Source organism: Podarcis muralis, chromosome 14, assembly GCF_964188315.1.
Source record: "Podarcis muralis chromosome 14, rPodMur119.hap1.1, whole genome shotgun sequence".
Classification (NCBI taxonomy): Eukaryota; Metazoa; Chordata; class Lepidosauria; order Squamata; family Lacertidae; genus Podarcis; species Podarcis muralis.
The window spans coordinates 6,494,979-6,512,820 of record NC_135668.1 but is presented as its reverse complement, the minus strand read 5'-3'; the positions used below and the strand labels follow the sequence as shown (position 1 = coordinate 6,512,820).

General features: G+C 50.0%; 1 protein-coding gene across 7 annotated transcripts in view; it reads right to left on the bottom strand.

Moving 5' to 3' along the window:
• Nucleotides 1-1,728: 1,728 nt before the first annotated feature.
• The window catches only part of LOC114584543 (ras-related protein Rab-27A), a 19,674-nt gene continuing 3,560 nt past the window's right edge, over nt 1,729-17,842 (bottom strand). For 2 of the 7 annotated variants that reach the window (XM_028706488.2, XM_077918636.1), the window contains exons 2-7: nt 15,668-15,723; nt 11,209-11,382; nt 7,896-7,981; nt 6,932-7,035; nt 5,606-5,729; nt 1,729-4,127 (exon numbers count right to left, since the gene is read on the bottom strand). In XM_028706488.2, the coding sequence (XP_028562321.1) occupies nt 3,929-4,127; nt 5,606-5,729; nt 6,932-7,035; nt 7,896-7,981; nt 11,209-11,361 (666 nt within the window). In that variant the 5' untranslated portion in view covers nt 11,362-11,382; nt 15,668-15,723 and the 3' untranslated portion in view covers nt 1,729-3,928. Of the gene's footprint in view, nt 4,128-5,605; nt 5,730-6,931; nt 7,036-7,895; nt 7,982-11,208; nt 11,383-12,730; nt 12,814-14,749; nt 15,047-15,667; nt 15,797-17,842 lie in introns of those variants that run through there. The other 5 variants (XM_077918638.1, XM_077918635.1, XM_028706494.2 and 2 more) reach the window with 5 other exon arrangements.

Below are 17,842 nucleotides of genomic sequence, written 5' to 3'. Positions count from 1 at the left end.
GGCTGAGACCATCAGAAGGTCAGAACAGCAGGAGGGCCCAGCTGACTTTGGGCTCATCCCGACTTGCGCTTGTCCCATTGCCTAGAGCAGTGTTTCCCAACCGGTGTTCCGCGGCACACTACTGTGCCGTCAGACATTGGCTGGTGTGCCGTGGGAGGGAGGCGGGCGAGTCGGGCGGTGAGAGGCGGCGGCGGCGAGGATCCGCGTCGAGCCGGGGGCGGCTCCGCGGTGGTGGTGCCGAGCGGCGGGGCAGCGCGTGCAAAAGGGAGGAGCGCAAGACAGCGGAGGAGGAGGAGGCCGGCATGTCCGGGCAGCAGCAGCAACAACAGCAGCAGCAACTCCCGGCGACGGCTCCTCAAGCCCCGCCGCCGCCCCCTCCTCCGCCCGCTATCGCCGCCACCACCACAACAGCCGCCGCCGCCTCAGTTGCCGCCGTCCCTCAGTCCCTCGCTCTGCTGCCTCCTCCCACCCCCAAAGCTTGGAGGTTCCCCGGCAAGGGGGAGGGAAAAAACTTTCACTTTCGTGCGTCCCTCCCGGCGTGACGCTGCGCGCTGACGTCACGGGGCGGGGCTTTAATGGTGGTGTGCCGTGAGATTTTTTTTCAGTAAACAGGTGTGCCGTTGCCCAAAAAAGTTTGGGAAACACTGGGCTAGATGACCCTAAGGGTCTACAACTCCCACCAAAGAAGAGCGGCAGACAAAACTGATGAACGACGTCGAGATGGCAAAGCATACAGGCAGAATTAGAAACCAGGAAGAGGACCTCTTTAATAAAGAATGGGGAAAGTTTATAATTTATTTGAAAAGCTATTGGAAAGAGTTACATACATTGGTAGGACTGACAGAAAACTTGTAGTAAAAATTTGAACTATGGATGGACAAATGATTATAAAAATAGAGTTATGAAAGGGATGCAGAGGGGGAAAGCACTACAAGTAATTTCGTTGTCCCCGAGAGGGGGCAATGACAATAAAGATATTATTATTATTATTATTAAGATGCTGCACTGGCTGGAGGGTATGCTAAGCAGCACGTCGGGGCTGCCGTCGTCCTGGCGTGAGGAGTTCCATCGGCCCTTCCCTGCACGGGAGGGAGGGAGAGACACTCTCGCCCGTGAGCCCGGCATGAGGCGGCCGCTGAAGCGCCGCCCTTCTGCGTCCCACCCCATCCCCTCCTCTTCCTCCTCCCTCAGGCTGCCTCCTCAGCCGCCGACGCCTCCAGCTTCCCCTGGCAGCGCGGCGGAAGTCTCGCAAGAGAGGGGCTGCCTGCCCGCCCGCCACCACCTGTCTCCTCACGACGCGCCCCTGAGGGGGAAAAGGGAGAGATGGAGACGCGGCAGCTCGTGAGCTGCTTCCCTCCCGAGCCGGGCGAGCATGAAACCCGGGAAATTTAAGGGACATCATCAATAAGGGACAGCGGCGGGACACAGCGCTGGGATAAGGGAGTTTCCCGCCAAATAAGGGACGGTTGACAGCTATGGGGAGAGCCCTGGGTGAGGAGCAGGGACTTGGGCTCTTAATTGCCTTCCCCTTCTCTCCAGTTATTTCAGGGTCTTCTCTAATGATGGAGGATCTTGAGGTACAGAAACAGGGGCACCGGAGAACTCCCGTTATCATTGCTTCAGTGCAGCACATTTATGAGCAGCGATGCGTAAACGTCTCCTGTGCAACTTCTGAATCATTCTGCACAGATTCCTGATCTCAGCTACAAATAAGTCAAAGATGCAGGCCACGGCTATAATTCATTTTTAATAGAGATACCTCTTCATGGCAGTACATGGCAGTTATAAGTTTTCCATTTATACAGTTCGATAAATACAGCATGCGGGTCAAAAAATATGGCTGTTTCAGCCTTTTGTATCAAATCTAAAACACACCTCTGGTTTCAGAAAAATGCATCCCTGTCGTTTACACTGACGTGATTTTAGCCTTAGTGTACAGGTGGCAGAGTTCCAGGACATTCCTCCACAAAGTGAAGTTGTATTTCTCCTTTGTTTAAAAAAATACTGGCTCTTTTGCTAGTCCTGGGTCCTTTCAAAGGCACTTCTAAAGAGCAAAAAGCCTCTAGTCAGTTGTGCGTCTCAGGCATTGGCAGACATTTGAGCCAATATTTTCATACCCCCACCCCAGGCCCCAACACAAACTTGGATGTCCCATCTTGAGGCCTGAGCATGAGGTGGGTTTTAAAACAGCACAGCAAATTTCTCAGAACACTTAACAGCTCCCCTTAATCCCCTGGAATGCATTTCTGGATGTAAGCATGTTCAGTTTACCCAACTGCTACTACAGTATCCTTTTAATACATTCAGATTTTCTTACGTATTAAAACTGTATTTGGCAGGGCAGGTTTTGACCTGCAGCACGTGCTCAACAAAATATCCAGGGTGTTCACATAAATAGATTTTTGGGTGCTATTTTGTCAACATCAGGGTGACAGCCCAGCAGAGCACGTTGCACAAACATGTAAGGGTTTCTTGTTTGTTTATTATCTCCAAGCATCTGGACCTCAGTGGTGAACAGCAAGTCACATTTAATGCTCAGGTCTTACAACCAACCAGTTAGGCAGTTTGGTGGGTGGGCAGAGCTGGTGCATCAGGGAAGATGCTGTGGAATACTTTGCTTGTATGCATTGGGACCATTTGACACACACACTCCCAAACATGGCTAAGGGCTGCTAGCTTCAAGTCCAGCAATGGGATAGAGGCAGGGACTTAAGTGTGCAGAGACTGAATAAGACTTTGTTAAGACTTGAGCGAGATGTTTTAAAAGGTGTTGGAAAAATGGAGGCGCTCAGAAGATTGTTCAGTGGCACAGCATGGTAAGACAAAGTTAGTAACTCTGCACCCCCACTTTGCACAAGCAAACAGCAAAGCCCCCTCCCCTCTTCTGGTGTTGTTCTCATCCCCTTCAAGTACATGCAGAAGGTGCTCCCAGGAGGCTCTAAGCCCCGTTCAAAGTACTGATTCTGTCCGAGAATAAATAAACTGATCTAGACCATTTGATTACACGCATCAGCGAAAGCAGGCAAGCTGCAGAATCACAGCAAATGAGTCTGGATTCTACCGGAGCAAAGAAAACAGAGACGGCAGGTGTATAAGCCAAGAGTTTAACAGAGTAAGGCCTCGCCAGAAGAGTCAGTAATAATATTTTCGGTCCGAGTGTGAAGGAGACTTTTTCCAAACAAAGAAATTTAGCACAAAGCATTAGCTTGCCCTCTATTCCTGTCAAAACAAGAAAGTTTACATATGACACTTCTGCATCTGTATACATGCAACATACTCTTGCTCCACCTACTTAGGCAAGATAGCACATCTGGATTCTAGCAATACTAACTCTGAAAGGTGGCAGGGTTTGGTCCTGTTGCAAGGGCCAGCTTGAGGTCTCTAAAAACCACAGATAGGGGAGCAGTTGTCCTTCAGATGTTGTTGGACTACAGCTCCCATCAGCCTCAACAGCAGAGTCAGGGATGATGGGAATTGTTGGTCTAGCAACATCTGGAGGTGGAGATGGGATGCCGGTTCCCTATTATTGATAACAAAGGATTTATTTATCTATTTTTAACGCATTAAAATGCAGAACATTTCCAGTAACGAAGAACAAATTACTTGCTTCCTCTGGCCAATTCAATCCACCCGCCCATTTCTGTTGTTGCAACAAGGGAATTTAGGTCCTTGGAGGAAACAGCACTTGCTGTTAAGCAGCCAGTCTAAATCCTGAAAACTTAGGCCAGCCTAGCTAGTAATTAATAAAGGGAAACGGCTGCAAAGCACAAGTTGGTGTTGTTTGATAGTAAACTGGTGCTTAGCAGAGCTGATCATCACACATCTACGTCTACGTATAGAGAAGGTGGTCCAAAAATTATTCATATTAAGCTTCAGCCATAATATCATCATAGCTTAATTTAAAATGTTGCAGTCACGTCTCTAGCGATCAGCAGCTACACTTGCTTTTCTCTTTTTCCTCACTGAGCTGCTCTGTGGAGCTGTGCCCATTAGGCTGCACTACCCCTTCTGGGATCCAGGACTTGTCCACACACCGTTCCATTCGCTTCATGATGAGGTCCAGAAGCGTCTCAATGGCCTTGCTCACGTTGGCCCCATTGGCAGCACTCGTTTCAAAATAAGGGATCCTGGAAAGAAGGCATCAGAAAGGTTTACTCTGCGGAGCTGTGCCATTCTGAGATAATGGCGGATCTCAGGAAGGAAAGGAGAATTAAGGCCTGCTTGGCTTCTCAGGACACAATTTTTATCGGAAGCACTCACAAGGGCTGTTTCTGGACAGTCACTCTTTCGCAGGAAGGATACTAGAACTTTAGCTTTGCCCGGCTTTAAATGAATTCGAGCTGCCTGTTGCCCGAGCACAACAAATCCACTTTAAAAAAGAATCTGACCTCAGAAAGCGAGGGGATGAAAAGTGTGGGGTGAACAATGGGAGGGCATATAAACACAAGCAGGTCAGAATAAATGTGCAATAATTTAACCTCCGTGTAAGTTTTGAGCACGTAAATCAGGACAAATGCTGCTGAATAAACAGGGCTTTTCAAAGGGCAGGAGGACGACTGTCTTCTGTACCGAGGACTGGGCAAAAGCAGGTCCTCATATTCTCCAGCTGGTGGTGCTCAAGAGGTGGCTGATTTTGCAGGCCACTTCCTTGCTACTTTTTCACTTGGCTGCAATTTCTATACCAAACAGTCCATTCATGCAGGCCAGAGTCTGACCTTTGGGTTCACCTCCCTCACTTGGGAGTGGAGAGCAGAGCTTCTGGCAGCGCATTCCCTGCACAATTGCCAACAAGACTGGCAGAGTCCACTGGGGTCCCACCCAGACCCTCCACGGGAAGGAGGAGCCAGCTTGCTCCCAGTTCTGCTCAGTGCCCCAAGGCAGGGGTGAAACTAGGCTTTCTTTCACCTGGGTCTCCCACTGCTGTCATCCCCCAACAACTGGTATTCAGGATGAACACTGGAGGTGGAGGAGAGGGTCTTCCTCACGAAACCATCCTTCCTTTCGCCTGCAATGAATCCCCAGTCAATGGGGTGGAAATCATTGACACCAGGAAGAGTTTTCTCCTAATGTCTTCGGGGGCTCCCCCACCAACACTCACCCATTCTGGAGCATCAAGGGCTGCCACAATATTTAAAATTAAAATAAAATAAAATAATAGCTTCTTTATCACTCTTGTGCAAGGCTCAGTCAGGTAAATATCACTCTTGCACAAGACCTCCGTATTAAAAAATTAAAATAACACATAGAAATAGATCATGACACCACCGCCCCCAGCAAGCTTCCATTTCCCAAAATGAAACATGAAAACTAAGGTGGGTAAAGTTTGCTCTTGTGCACTTCCTGGGAGTGTGTGTGTGTGTGTGCACAAAGATACAGGAATACCTGTGCAGATGCCCTGAAAAGGGGAAAAAAGGCAGTGGAGGGTGGGGGCAAAGGGACTGAGGAAGGATCCTGGCCTCCGAAGGATTATTTCCATCTCCCTGAGGAGTACCAGGTCACCAGTTTTTCTGTTAAGCAGCTCCTTAGAGGAGCTCCCTCCAGCCTCTCCTGGAGGCAGCCACCGCTCTGCCCAAACCGCAAGAATAACGGGGAGGATGTGACTTGCCCATGCTTCTCTGCAAGTTCCTTTGCGTCCTCTTCTTTCACCACCCGCTGCTCTTCCAGGTCGCTTTTGTTTCCGCACAGGACCACATCGGGGTTTTCACAATAGGCGTGGGTTTGCAACTGGCCTAACAGTAACAGGAAAAGGGAAATGCCAGGCTCACTTGCTGCAACAGCCAGAGAAGTGGCGAAAGCAGAGCACTCTATGGCCTTCCTGCACAGATCCCTCCATTCTTACATTACGGTGAATTCTCCCTACCTGTGGCTGTCACACACCCAGACCCCTCCATGGGCACCCAAAGGTGTCCTGTTGCTCCCATGCAAGAATTCAGCCTGTCACCCTTGTGAATCTGGGCCAGGCTTGGCGCTAGTAGAGGCGGACATGAGTCCATGGATGCAGTGACCACCCTCCTCTCCAGGACCCCAAGCAAATGCACTGGGTGCTGCTGCTGCAACCACAGGACCCAACAATGCAAAGGGAAGCAATTCAGAGGGCAGCCGGGAGGCATGGAGGTAACGCAGACGCAGTTAGGGCAAGGACCTCTTCACCCTTTGCCAGGGTGGACAAGTGAAAGCTGTTCAGCCTTCACTGAGTTCAGCTGAGAAAGTCAGAAAAATGCCTCTGGAGGTTCCTGTGCAGGTGGGGACAGACAGACCCCAGACAGAAATCTGAGGCTGCGGCATGACATGCCTCTTACAGAAGAACCTGCCCTGCCCACCACAGGAACCCAATTAATAATAATACCTTTATTGTCAATGTACAACCTGTGTACAATGAAATTAAATGCCACGGAGGACAGCTGTGGAATGTCCCCAGCCAAGACAGCATCTGCCCCCAAGCTTTGCTTGGGCAGCAGAAAAAAAAGGCTTTGTTTGCCAGGACTTTTCATCTTTTGCCACCTTCACAGACGGTTCAAGTTAAGAACACTGTTTGAAAATACACCCCCACAGAAAATCAAAAGACGGCTGCTTTGGATTCAACCTTACACGCCAAGGGGACAACTGTGGGGAAGGTGATCAAGGTTGGGGGCAGACATTACCAACCCAGGGGGGCATTATTCTTCCTCCTTGACCTGTGCCCGCTTGTGCCTCGGTGGCTCATGGCTTCCTATAGGGCTGTTGAAGAAGAAATCCCTACAGGCCCACGTTTTGTTAATGGCAGAAAATAATGGATCCAGACTTGTTCCATGCTGACTTTTGGGGTGTTCCCCACTGGCTGCAGGGCCAGGGTGAATTATGGGCCCATCTCTCTCTACAGCCCCACACCCACAGGGGTCATACTGGGAAAAGGCAGCCGCCCAATGGGGAGTGAGGGAAGACAGCCTCTTACTCATCCAGTTTCTGATGTTGAGGAAACTTTGCTCGTTGGTCAAATCAAAGAGGAGAAGGAAGCCCATTGCATCTCGGAAGAAGGCAGTCGTCAAGCTACGAAACCTGCAAGGACGAAAAGCAAAGATATTCTTTTAGCCAAGAATAAACAAGGACCTGCAATAAGGGAAGTTATTAGTCTGAAGCATTTTACCACTGACTTCAAAGGAGCCAGGATTCTTGGTATAATTACTATGGTCCAAGTCTGAAGTAATCTGAAAGGAACAGAGGGACTCTTGGGGAGGGGCTTTAGTGTCTCAGGACACCTCTTAGCAAAGGCCTTTTGGCCAATTGTCAACAGCAGAAGAAAAGCTGCCACAGAGGTCAAGTTAGGATAAAGGACAACTTATTGAGGGAGGGTGGGAGGGTTTAGAGGTGTTTAAAATGATGGATAATGTGGAGAAAGGAATAGAGGCAGATGTTTTTCTTCCCCTTCATAATATTAGATCTCAGAATCATTTGTTTCTGTTGACTGATGGGAGATCCAGGGCAGACAAAAGGAAGCAGCTCATGATTAAATTCTGGAATTTGCTCCTACAAGTTTTATTTATTTATTTCATTTCACTTAAGATTCACTTCCTAAGAAACATCTCAAAGCAACAATAAAAATGTCAGCAATGAAACATATACATAGGATGCAGTGAGGGCCGCTACCATGGATGACTTTAAAGGGAGATTAGGAAAATGAATGAAATGAATGAGATTAGAAAAATGAATGGAAGTGGTCAGGAGCTACTTGTGCTCGGGGGGGGGGGGGGCACATCTCATCTGCAGGGACAGAGGCTACAGCCATCCCAGCTGATGCAGGGGGGACCCCAAGCCAGAGAGAGCTATTGGCCACTGCAAGAAAAGGATGCTCAACTAGGAGGATCTTCTGAAGTTCTTACATTTTCAGTCTTGCTCTATTTCTTCTTTGTATCCCTTACCTTTCTTGCCCAGCTGTGTCCCACAGCTGGAGATGTATTCTCTGTCCTCGACCACTAATGCCATCCGGCCCATTTGATCGGTACACCTGTTTTAAAAAAGCATGACATTGGACGAGTGCCTCCAACCAGCGTCTCTGGGGATCTCCCTCCACAAAGAGGCCCCCACACCTTCAGTCTTCGGGAAGCCTGGGCTGTGGGCTTAGAGTGAGGTATTGAACTGGCTTTTATAGCTCTGCTCCTAGGCTGCTTGCACCTGTGGTCTGCTTTATCTGCTGTTAGTAATTGGATTTAATTTAGGAGAGGAAATTAATACAATATTTTAATATTGTTCCCCAGGAGCTGCTGCTGCTGTTGTGAGGGTTTCTGCAGGATCCAAAACTCAACCTGCAAAACCCAAATAAGCCCAGCTGGCCTTCTTGTGGCCTTGGTCAGTTTCCAGGAGGTTTTAGAGGATTTCAATCCTGGTGTGGAGCAACAAAAGCCTTTGGAAGAACTTACGACTGAAAACACTTCCAGTGCATATTTCTGAATGACAATCGTTCAGAAACGGCTGGAAGTTTTCATTAGGAAATGTTGTTACTCAGGCCTCTGAAAATCCGCTTGCCGTCTGTATAGAGTTTCTGCTTGCTGCGATTCGAGAACCCATGAATCCATGCCCCAAACCCTGGGAAGGAGAGCAGAGGAGGAGCTCCTCCAATCACACTGGGCTTTGGAACAGGCAAGCCCCTGCCCCAAAGCCAGCTGAAAGCAGGGAGACCCCTTCAACCCCATTTCCAAAGAGGAGGGCAGCTTTCTAACGTCAGGCACTGTGGAGCCGTCAGAAGTAGCATCCAGGAGACCTGACACAGCTTCTTCCTCCTGCTCCAATGCCCAGGGCACTATTTCTGTATTTAGAAAGATTTATAGGTTGCTTAATCACAAAACATTTAAGCGGTGGACATTAGAGGTGCCACACTCCACATACGCGTGCCGCCCCGTGTTCTCGGGCACACAAATGGAGCCATCAATGGTGACTGCAAATGGTGTCTGGGTAGTAAATAAATCCAAAACGTGTGGAACCTGATTTTGATTGCTTAGATTTCAGTGTAACCGTAAAAAGTACAATCAGATAAGAAAGACACTGGCAATTTAGCTGCACCTTTTCTCCTGGCAGGCTGGCATTGATTGCTAGCGGCAAGTAGGAAAGGGAGGCTCCCGGACAGTGTCAAATTGATCTCATTATAGGCAGGGACGGGATGTTAATATATGGAAAACCAGGCAGGCAGAGGCTGCAGCAGGAAGAGGTACGTGGAAAGGAGATAGCTACTTCTGCTTCTGCTGGGGACAGAAAAGAAGTCAAAGGGCAGCAGCAGCAGCCTGGAAAGGGACTTCCAGGAAGCTTGTTCTAACAATGACAGCAGACAAGGCTTCAAGAAAAACAAACAGATTTCTGCATGCCTAATTTTCTCATTCCCAGCACATCTCTTTTATTTTAATGCAGTTTGTGCTGCCCAGCTTAGTAGGATGATGCAATCTCATTGCTCCCAGGTGGGTTGGGGAATGGCTGAGACCATCAGAAGGTCAGAACAGCAGGAGGGCCCAGCTGACTTTGGGCTCATCCCGACTTGCGCTTGTCCCATTGCCTAGAGAGCAAGGGTCCGACTGAGAGCTAAAGAGTGGTTTTCTGGGAGCGGGGGGAGTAGCAGGACAAGAGGAAGAGTGGATAAGCCCTTTGAAGCCCATGGCTGGGCAGAAAAAAGTGGCTTTGAATTTACAGAGGAGTTTGAAGTTAGGGACGCGGGTGGCACTGTGGGTAAAAGCCTCAGCGCCTAGGGCTTGCGGATCGAAAGGTAGGCAGTTCGAATCCCCGCGGCGGGGTGCGCTCCCGTTGCTCGGTCCCAGCGCCTGCCAACCTAGCAGTTCGAAAGCACCCCCAGGTGCAAGTAGATAAATAGGGACCGCTTACTGGCGGGAAGGTAAACGGCGTTTCCGTGTGCTGCACTGGCTCGCCAGATGCAGCTTGTCACGCTGGCCATGTGACCCGGAAGTGTCTCCGGACAGCGCTGGCCCCCGGCCTCTTATGTGAGATGGGCGCACAACCCCAGAGTCTGTCAAGACTGGCCCGTACGGGCAGGGGTACCTTTACCTTTACCTTTGAAGTTATTAGGGCCAGATTGTTTGCATGAAGCAATGTGGTGAAACCACTGAATCATAGAATTATAGAGCTACAAGGTACCTTGAGGGTCATCTGGTCTAACCCCCTGCAGGACTCTCAGCTAGATCATCCATGACAGGGGGCCATCCAACCTCTGCTGAAAAACCTCCATGGAAGGAGAGTCCACCACTTCTTGTGGGAGTTTCAGGGAATCTTATGGGTTGTTCTGCTAAAGAACGAGATGACCAAAGCCACCGTCTTCCTTGCAAACAAAAGCCCCAGGCCCGTTCCTAGAGGCTGCTGCTTCTATAACCGGCAGAACTGCACAGGTGGGGGGTAGAAGCTGGAGGGAGGTGGGCTGGTGGCAGCAGGAAATCTATGTGGACTGGACTGGAATGGGGATGGAAATTGCCCCTTCCCCAGATTGTTCTCATTCCTTGAAACTAAAAGGGAAACTTGTTTGGGTTCACTAGACCACGCTGTCTGCCACCTGGCCTGCAAGGACAGAAGGAGGTGGTTGTAGAAGAGCACCTGTGGATGGAGAGGGCACTCTTCGGAAATGGCACCTAGGCCCATTTGGCCAAACTGCTAAAAAGGCCACTAAAGGCAAAATCAAGGCTGTCGCATTTTGCAAGTGGCTGTGAAAAATAAAAAGCACGTTTTGCAAAGTCAGTTGAAACTGCACTTGAGGTGAGCTAATGGATGTAAAGGTAAAGGTACCCCTGCCCGTACGGGCCAGTCTTGCCAGACTCTGGGGTTGTGCGCCCATCTCACTTAAGAGGCCAGGGGCCAGCGCTGTCCGGAGACACTTCCGGGTCACGTGGCCAGCGTGACATTGCTGCTCTGGCGAGCCAGCGCAGCACACGGAACGCCGTTTACCTTCCCGCTAGTAAGCGGTCCCTATTTATCTACTTGCACCCGGGGGTGCTTTCAAACTGCTAATGGATGACTCCACCATAAATATTAGCCACCTCCAAAGTGCAGACCTGCAGGCCTCATCCCTTCTCCTTCTCTGCTTCTCACCTGTTTATGTCCAAGAAGGACCAGGGATCCACACGCCCTGCCAGGTTCAGGGAAAACTGGGTCAGGTCTGAGTTCTGATCACAGTTTTCTAAAAGGTAGCTGAAAGTGAGTCCCCCCCCCCCCCAAATGGAGATGTAGAAAATGGTGGGAACTTACCACCCTCTTTTCCCGGAAGTCGATGCCAACAGTTGTTATGAATTTTGAATTGAACTTCCCATCTGTGTACTGATAAAGGAAACTGGTCTTCCCCACACCAGAATCGCCCAGGGCTAAGAATTTGATTAGGTAATCGTAGTCCCCATCAGACATCGTGAGAACTCTGAGGACAGCCTTTGGGGTGAGACAGAGGGGAGGGGAGGAAGAGGAAGGGAGCAGCTTTCATTTCCGTTCATTTTCAAATAACTATATATTGCATTGTCTGAAATCCCAGCTATCAAGTGTCCAGAGCTCACAGCATCTCCTCCATGGAGCCCAATCTAAGCACATGGGACATTTCCCTCGAAAAGAACAGTGCATAGTGCTCCGTGTGTGAAGAAGACTGTGCACACAAGATTCCTTTGCAGAACATGTTGGGAAGATGTAACTTGCAATAGATTTACATACATGCACAGAAACCAGGAAAGTCTTCATACTGTACATGACACAGGTGTCCATCTGTCCACCCCACCCCAAACACATATAAGGAAAACATCCTGGCTGCAGAAGCCAAAATCCAGACTCCGATTCAGATTCCTCCTTCAGTCAAAAAGTTTTCTGAATAGGCATGGAAAAATTACTCCATCACAGGACTCAAGTACACATGACAGGAGATGCTGGTGCAGGTGGCCTGAGTGTCAACCACCCCCAGCCCACACACACACACACACACCAGGTAACATTTGGTTTTTTTAAAACCCCAGATGAAGTGTTGGCATGAGAACAAGCTTTGCATACTCTTGGTACAAAAGGTGTAATTAAGCGTGGTATTATCCTTGCTCGCCTCCAGACTGTCAGTAATTTGCAGGAGGAATTCAAGTGCATGCTGGGAATTTAGTTTTTTTAGGGAATAAAAATCGATTAAAGCACTCTGTCATCCTAGCACAACAAACTTTTTGTTTTAATTAAATAAAACCCTGGCTATGGGGTGTTAGGAAAGTGGGCGGCAAACGCACTGTAAAGCGTGGGATGAAGAAAGGATTGGTGGGAAGACACAGCAAATTGGGACGAACACTCCCTGTTGTATAACCTCCCCAACATACAAATCAGAATAAACGCTCAGTAAAGACGGGATATAGTCTAACCCCCACATGTGTTTTGTGCAGGGCAAGTCAGGGTGAACACTCAATAAACAGGTTGTCCGATGAAGTCACTTGATAAACGTTATTAAGAAGTAGCAACTGGTGCTCACCATTGAATGGACTTCTGCATGGAAATGGGTATTAGGGAGCCAGTACATCCCTAACATGGCCCACTTTCTCCCTCTCTCTCTCTCCATCACATTATACCGCAGATGAGGCTGCCTGGCCTAGGCTTATTGACTATGTTTCAGCCTGGTTTGGGAAGAAGGAACTTTAAAGTCAGGGGAAATGATGCCAAGGTGCTTTTTATAGGTTTTCAGCTGATGGTAACGGAGCTAAATTGTGCTGACCTGCACTTCCAACCTGGACGGGTTTTCATGATTTACTTTTAAAATTCCTACCTGTCCTTCCTGTCTTCAGAACACAGCGCTCAAGGCAGTTGAGAAAATACAAAAATAGTCTACTATTGAACAAGCTGTTCTGCCTATGGAAAGGGGTGAGCAGGAAGATGGGGCTGTTATGGCAGGCTGAGTGAGGGCTAGATATGCTATTTAGGAAAAAAGAAAAGACAACACCTCATTGATGCCTTGGCATGACAATCCCTGAGAGGAAACCAGCTGAAAATCTCTCCCAAGGAAGGTTGGCACAGATAAGAGAGGCAGCAAGACTATTGTTGTCCTGCAGGGTTAAGCTTCATCCTCCTCCTCCTCCTCCCTGCACAAATATTTAAGAAGCGGTCTCCACCCTTAGTCTATTTAGGTTAAAGCCGAACAGCCCAGGAGCCCTTCCACAAGAACAGCAGCAAAGCCCAGGCACGATTTTTGGTCAGCATGATGACCATCTACAGCAGTTTTGCAAATGCCATCACACACTCCACCGAATGCCTATTAGTATAGCAATCTATACCTTCAGGAGGACATAAACAATGTGCAGATGGCACAAGAAGAGCCTCCACTTCAGGGAGGGTTTGGCCAGGCAGAATCCTTGGAGCAGCATCACATAAGACTAAAGGAGGACCCGCAGGACCATCTGAGCACACAGTGGCCATTTGCAAGGCCTGCATGGTGCATACCGGAGCTGTGCAGGAGCAGAGGCTGCTATTGGACTCATCACATGCCAAGCCAGCCTCCCATTTGGGAGGGTTTGCAGCAGTGCACAAGAAGTTCTGCCCTGAGAATGGACCAGTGCCAGCACATGGACCAGCTCTGTGTGCAGCGGCCACATAAAGCAGATTTCCACTGATGGCCAAACCTGGGATTCCAGAAAGGGGACAAAACATGGCTCTTGGGAGGCTACAAGGCGAACGGTCCCAGCCATAGTCAGCAACACTCTGCTCTGCCTGCTGCTTCTCCCTGACCTGAACATTTTGCTAGAAGTGGCTAGAATTAACCCCTCAGGCCTATGTGCTGCTGCTGCACCTGTACATAATTTGCACCAGTGTTAAGCTGGTTGCACATACGCTATTTACTCAGTGGCGTAGCGTGGGGGGTGCAGGGGGGGCCGGCCGCACCGGGCGCAACATCTGGGGTTAGGGCAAATCCACAGGTTAGGGGGCGCAAATCCACGGGTTAGGGGGCGCAAATCCACGGGTTAGGGGGCGCAAATTACTTGCCTTGCCCCGGGTGCTGACAACCCACGCTACGCCACTGTATTTACTCAAATCTAATGCTCAGCTTTTTTGGCCAAATTACGTTGCAAAAATTAAGGTGAGCATTAGATTTGACGCACATTTACATTCGCCAGCAAATCCTTTTTTTGGTTTCAAGGTTCTGAAAATTGAGACGCGCATTGGATTCAATGGTGCGTTAGACCCCGTTAAACATGGTAATCCCTGGCTTTAGGCAGGCCTTTCCTAACCTGGTGCTCTTCAGATATTTGGGATGCCAGATCCTGCAGCTGCGGCAACTATCACCCAAAAGATCTGGAGAGCACTGGATGGGTTGGGGCAGACAGCTTGAGTTCAGGCAGTCTCGTTTTAAAAGGGATGCATGATGCGGGGGGGGGGGGGTGTGACTCCACGTTCCTAGCCTGCCCAAGGGCACCCCACGGGGGTCTTCTAGGGTAGAGCTGTGTTGCTTGCTGCTTAAGGAGAGCTGCTGGCTTTGAGGGGAAAGGCCCTCTGCTTGGGGGATCCCTGCAGCTCATTCTTACATCCAAATAATACAAATGGAAGTTCCTGCACTGAAAAACAGAACAGCTGGAAGGCAGAGGTCAGGATCAGGATAGCCACCTTTTCAAAATGAGCTTGAATCCCCAGCAGCAGCTCAGAGTCCCCCCCCCCCCAGGCGTTGACTAACAACTGACCAGGTAAATGATCACTTTCAGCACCAAGCTGCCTCAAGCCATGTCCCCACCCCCGCCGACTGCTGCTCCCCTGGACTGCACCCCAGCCATCGCCCCAGAAAGGAAAAGCCACTCACCTCTCGGACAGCAACACCACAGCAGCAACAGCAACGTGCTCTCGCCCAAGGCACATTCTCCCCAGCCCAGCTAGCGGAGGAACAGCAGCCAGAGGGGCCCCACCTGCTTCGCACACAGCCCGGCCAGCAGCTTACGTGTCACCTGTTTGCTCTCTTGACAGGTGGGGCAGGTGTGCCTCGGGCGGGCTGGCGACAGGGCTGGGCTGGGCAGCCCCTTCCTCATCTGGCCACAGAGGCACACAGCTGCCCTTTATCTCCTGGGGGGCTCAGATCCCCACCCCTTCCAGACTCATCGTCCCTCACACAAAAAATGGTAGAAGGTTGCAGCACACAGGTGGCAAAGCAAGGGAGCCATTGCCAGGCATCAAGCAGAGGAGTGTTTACATTACTGCCTTACATCCAGGTGAAACTGTTTCCCCGCTTCTGTGCCTTTCACAGCTCTGCCCACCCAACTCCAGCTGTTCGCAGCAGGACAGCTCCTGTTTGGGTACACTCACCAGGGGGCGTTGATGGGTCGGGATGTATTTCTCACCTTGTGCTGGCTACCGTAATATTCACTAGAATAATAATTGTCATTTTTCCCTTGTGTGTTTTACCTGTCTATTTTGTGATCTGGGATTTATTTATTTGTTTGTTTATTTATTTATTTAAGTGCCAAGTGAAGACTGGCAAACCTACAGCACTTCCTAACAGGGAAGAGGATTGCTCTGACGCTAGAAATCAGCTCGTCTGACTCCTTGCACACCAGGCACTTAGCCATAACTTTTGCTTCCTTGTGCTTAAAATATCGTATTCCCCACTGTTGCTTCCGAAGGCCAGCTGATAAGAAGGCACCTGACTCCGTGGAAGAGGCTTACTGCCTGTGCACCGTCTGTCATGTTTGATTCATAACAGCCATATGCAACCTGGCGAACCTACCCTTTCCAGAGCGTGTCCTTCGGAGACCCGTCTGTTGTAGCTGCCAGAGGAGGCTTCTACAAAGAGAGAGAGAGAAAGAGAAAGCACGGTGCGTCTTGGCCATGGTGGCAGCAGGGATTCTTTGCTCCCTCCTCCCAAAGTCTGGGCTCTTGCAGCGGCGTAGCGTGGGTTGTCAGCACCTGGGGCAAGGCAAGTAATTTGCGCCCCCTAACCTGCCGTCGCTGCCAGCTTCTTCTTGCTGCTGCCTGGGCTGGGGTATTTACGGTAAGGTAGCCACGGCGGCGGCGGGTCCGTGTCAGGTGATCTGAGGCAAGTTGCTGCTGGCGCTGCCGCCCAAACGACACCGCTTGCCCGGAGGAGGAGGGCAGAGAGGCGAGGAAAATGCAACATGGCCCAGCCGCTGCAGGAGCAGCGGCGGCGGCGGGGCTGTGAGGAGGGGCTGCCTGGCGCGCCCTCCGCGGCCCTGACGCGCGGGGACCGCGGCGAGCGCTGAGAGCCGCTGCCAGCTCGTCGGTTCCGCGAGACATGGGGCTCTGCTACAGCCTGCACCCGAGGCTCTTCGGCGACTCCGGAGGCGGCGAGTGAGCCCCCCCAGATGTTGCGCCCGGTGCGGACGGCCCCCCCTGCACCCCCCACGCTACGCCACTGGGCTCTTGTTTACATCTGCCTCCAAGAGCCTGAGGGGCAAGAAGTAGGCAATGCATTTAAATGATAGGAATTTTTTTTAAAAAGGTACAAAAAAACTCAGGCTTCCATACTTGAGCAGTGCTGTCAGTCAGCAGAGCCAACATGGAGATCTAGATGGGTCAATAGTGTGATTTGTTATATGGCAGAGTCCCAGGCCCTTTCCTACATTCCTGTGAGGTTTACTCTATTTCCGGATTTGCTCTTTTCTGTTGCTACAATCAAGTGGCCAAAAATAGGATCTTGTAAATACAAAGCCAGAAGAGAGGTGACCATTTCTTCTGTGTGTGAAACTAGTTAACTGAAGACAGAGCCATCGCCTGCTTTTACAAAACAACCTCATTGCAGAAGGAAAAAGGATGTAGGGAGGAGATGCTGGAGAGAACGCTTGCAGCTTCTGCCTTAGACACCTGGGTGAGAAAGGGGAAGCTAGGAAGTCCACATTTTCCTGAGAAGAACCTTGGAGGCAACGTGTGGGGTGGTGACGGTAGAAAACAGAACATAACTAATTAAAGCAAACTCAAAACATGCAAAAAAAACCCCAAACCACATACCCAAAAAGCATGCACATGAAAGATTTCTGCATAATGCTACTCTCCTTAATGCTACTGATGAAAACAGTTTGCAATGGGCCAGATTCAGAGCCACGTGGTCCTGATGTGGTCAGCAGGCAAGAAAGCTGCAGGAAGGCCACTTGATCAGCTAGGACAGCCTTCGCTGAACTGCTGCTTTGGACTGCAACTGGCTGGGGCTCAAGGGAGTTGTAGACAACTGGGCTGGGACACGTGTCCTGGCTTCACTCTCCTGCCATTTGGCCACAACAACTGCCCTTTTGACCATGCTTAAAGAGTGTGTTCCGGGCAACAACTATGGCTGCCAGGCCAGGAGCCGAGACCCGGACATACCCTCCAACCTTTATCTGATGAAAATAGGGACGTCCCGTTCCATAATGATAATTTTACTATTTGTACCCAACACATCTCACTGGGTTGCCCCAGCCACTCTGGGCAGCTTCCAACATATATAAAAACATAATAAAACATTAAAAAAACACTTTCTTATACAGGGCTGCCTTCAGTTGGCTTGGAGGCCAGATAATGCCCATACCCTCCAACATTTCTCCAATGGAAATAGTGACATCCTAAGGAAAAGTGGGACATTCCTGGATCAAATCAGAAACTGGGACGGCTTCTCTACATCAGGGACGTCCCGTCTGCCCTATGATTTCAGGACCCAAACCTGAGACTTAGGGGCAGCCCCTGGTGATGTCACAAGGTGGGCCCTGAAGATGCAGGTAAATTGGAAGAGGGGAGTGGAAGAAGGCAGACCTGCCACACACACCTCCCTCCAAGTGTCTATGTTTAATTTGCAGCCAGCTCCTGAGGACTATATATACTTAAAACCTGAAGAGTTCAGGCCAGACCTGGAAGTCTGGCAACCCTAGCAACAGGACAGAGCCAATATACTCTTAACCAATTTGCTAATACAGTG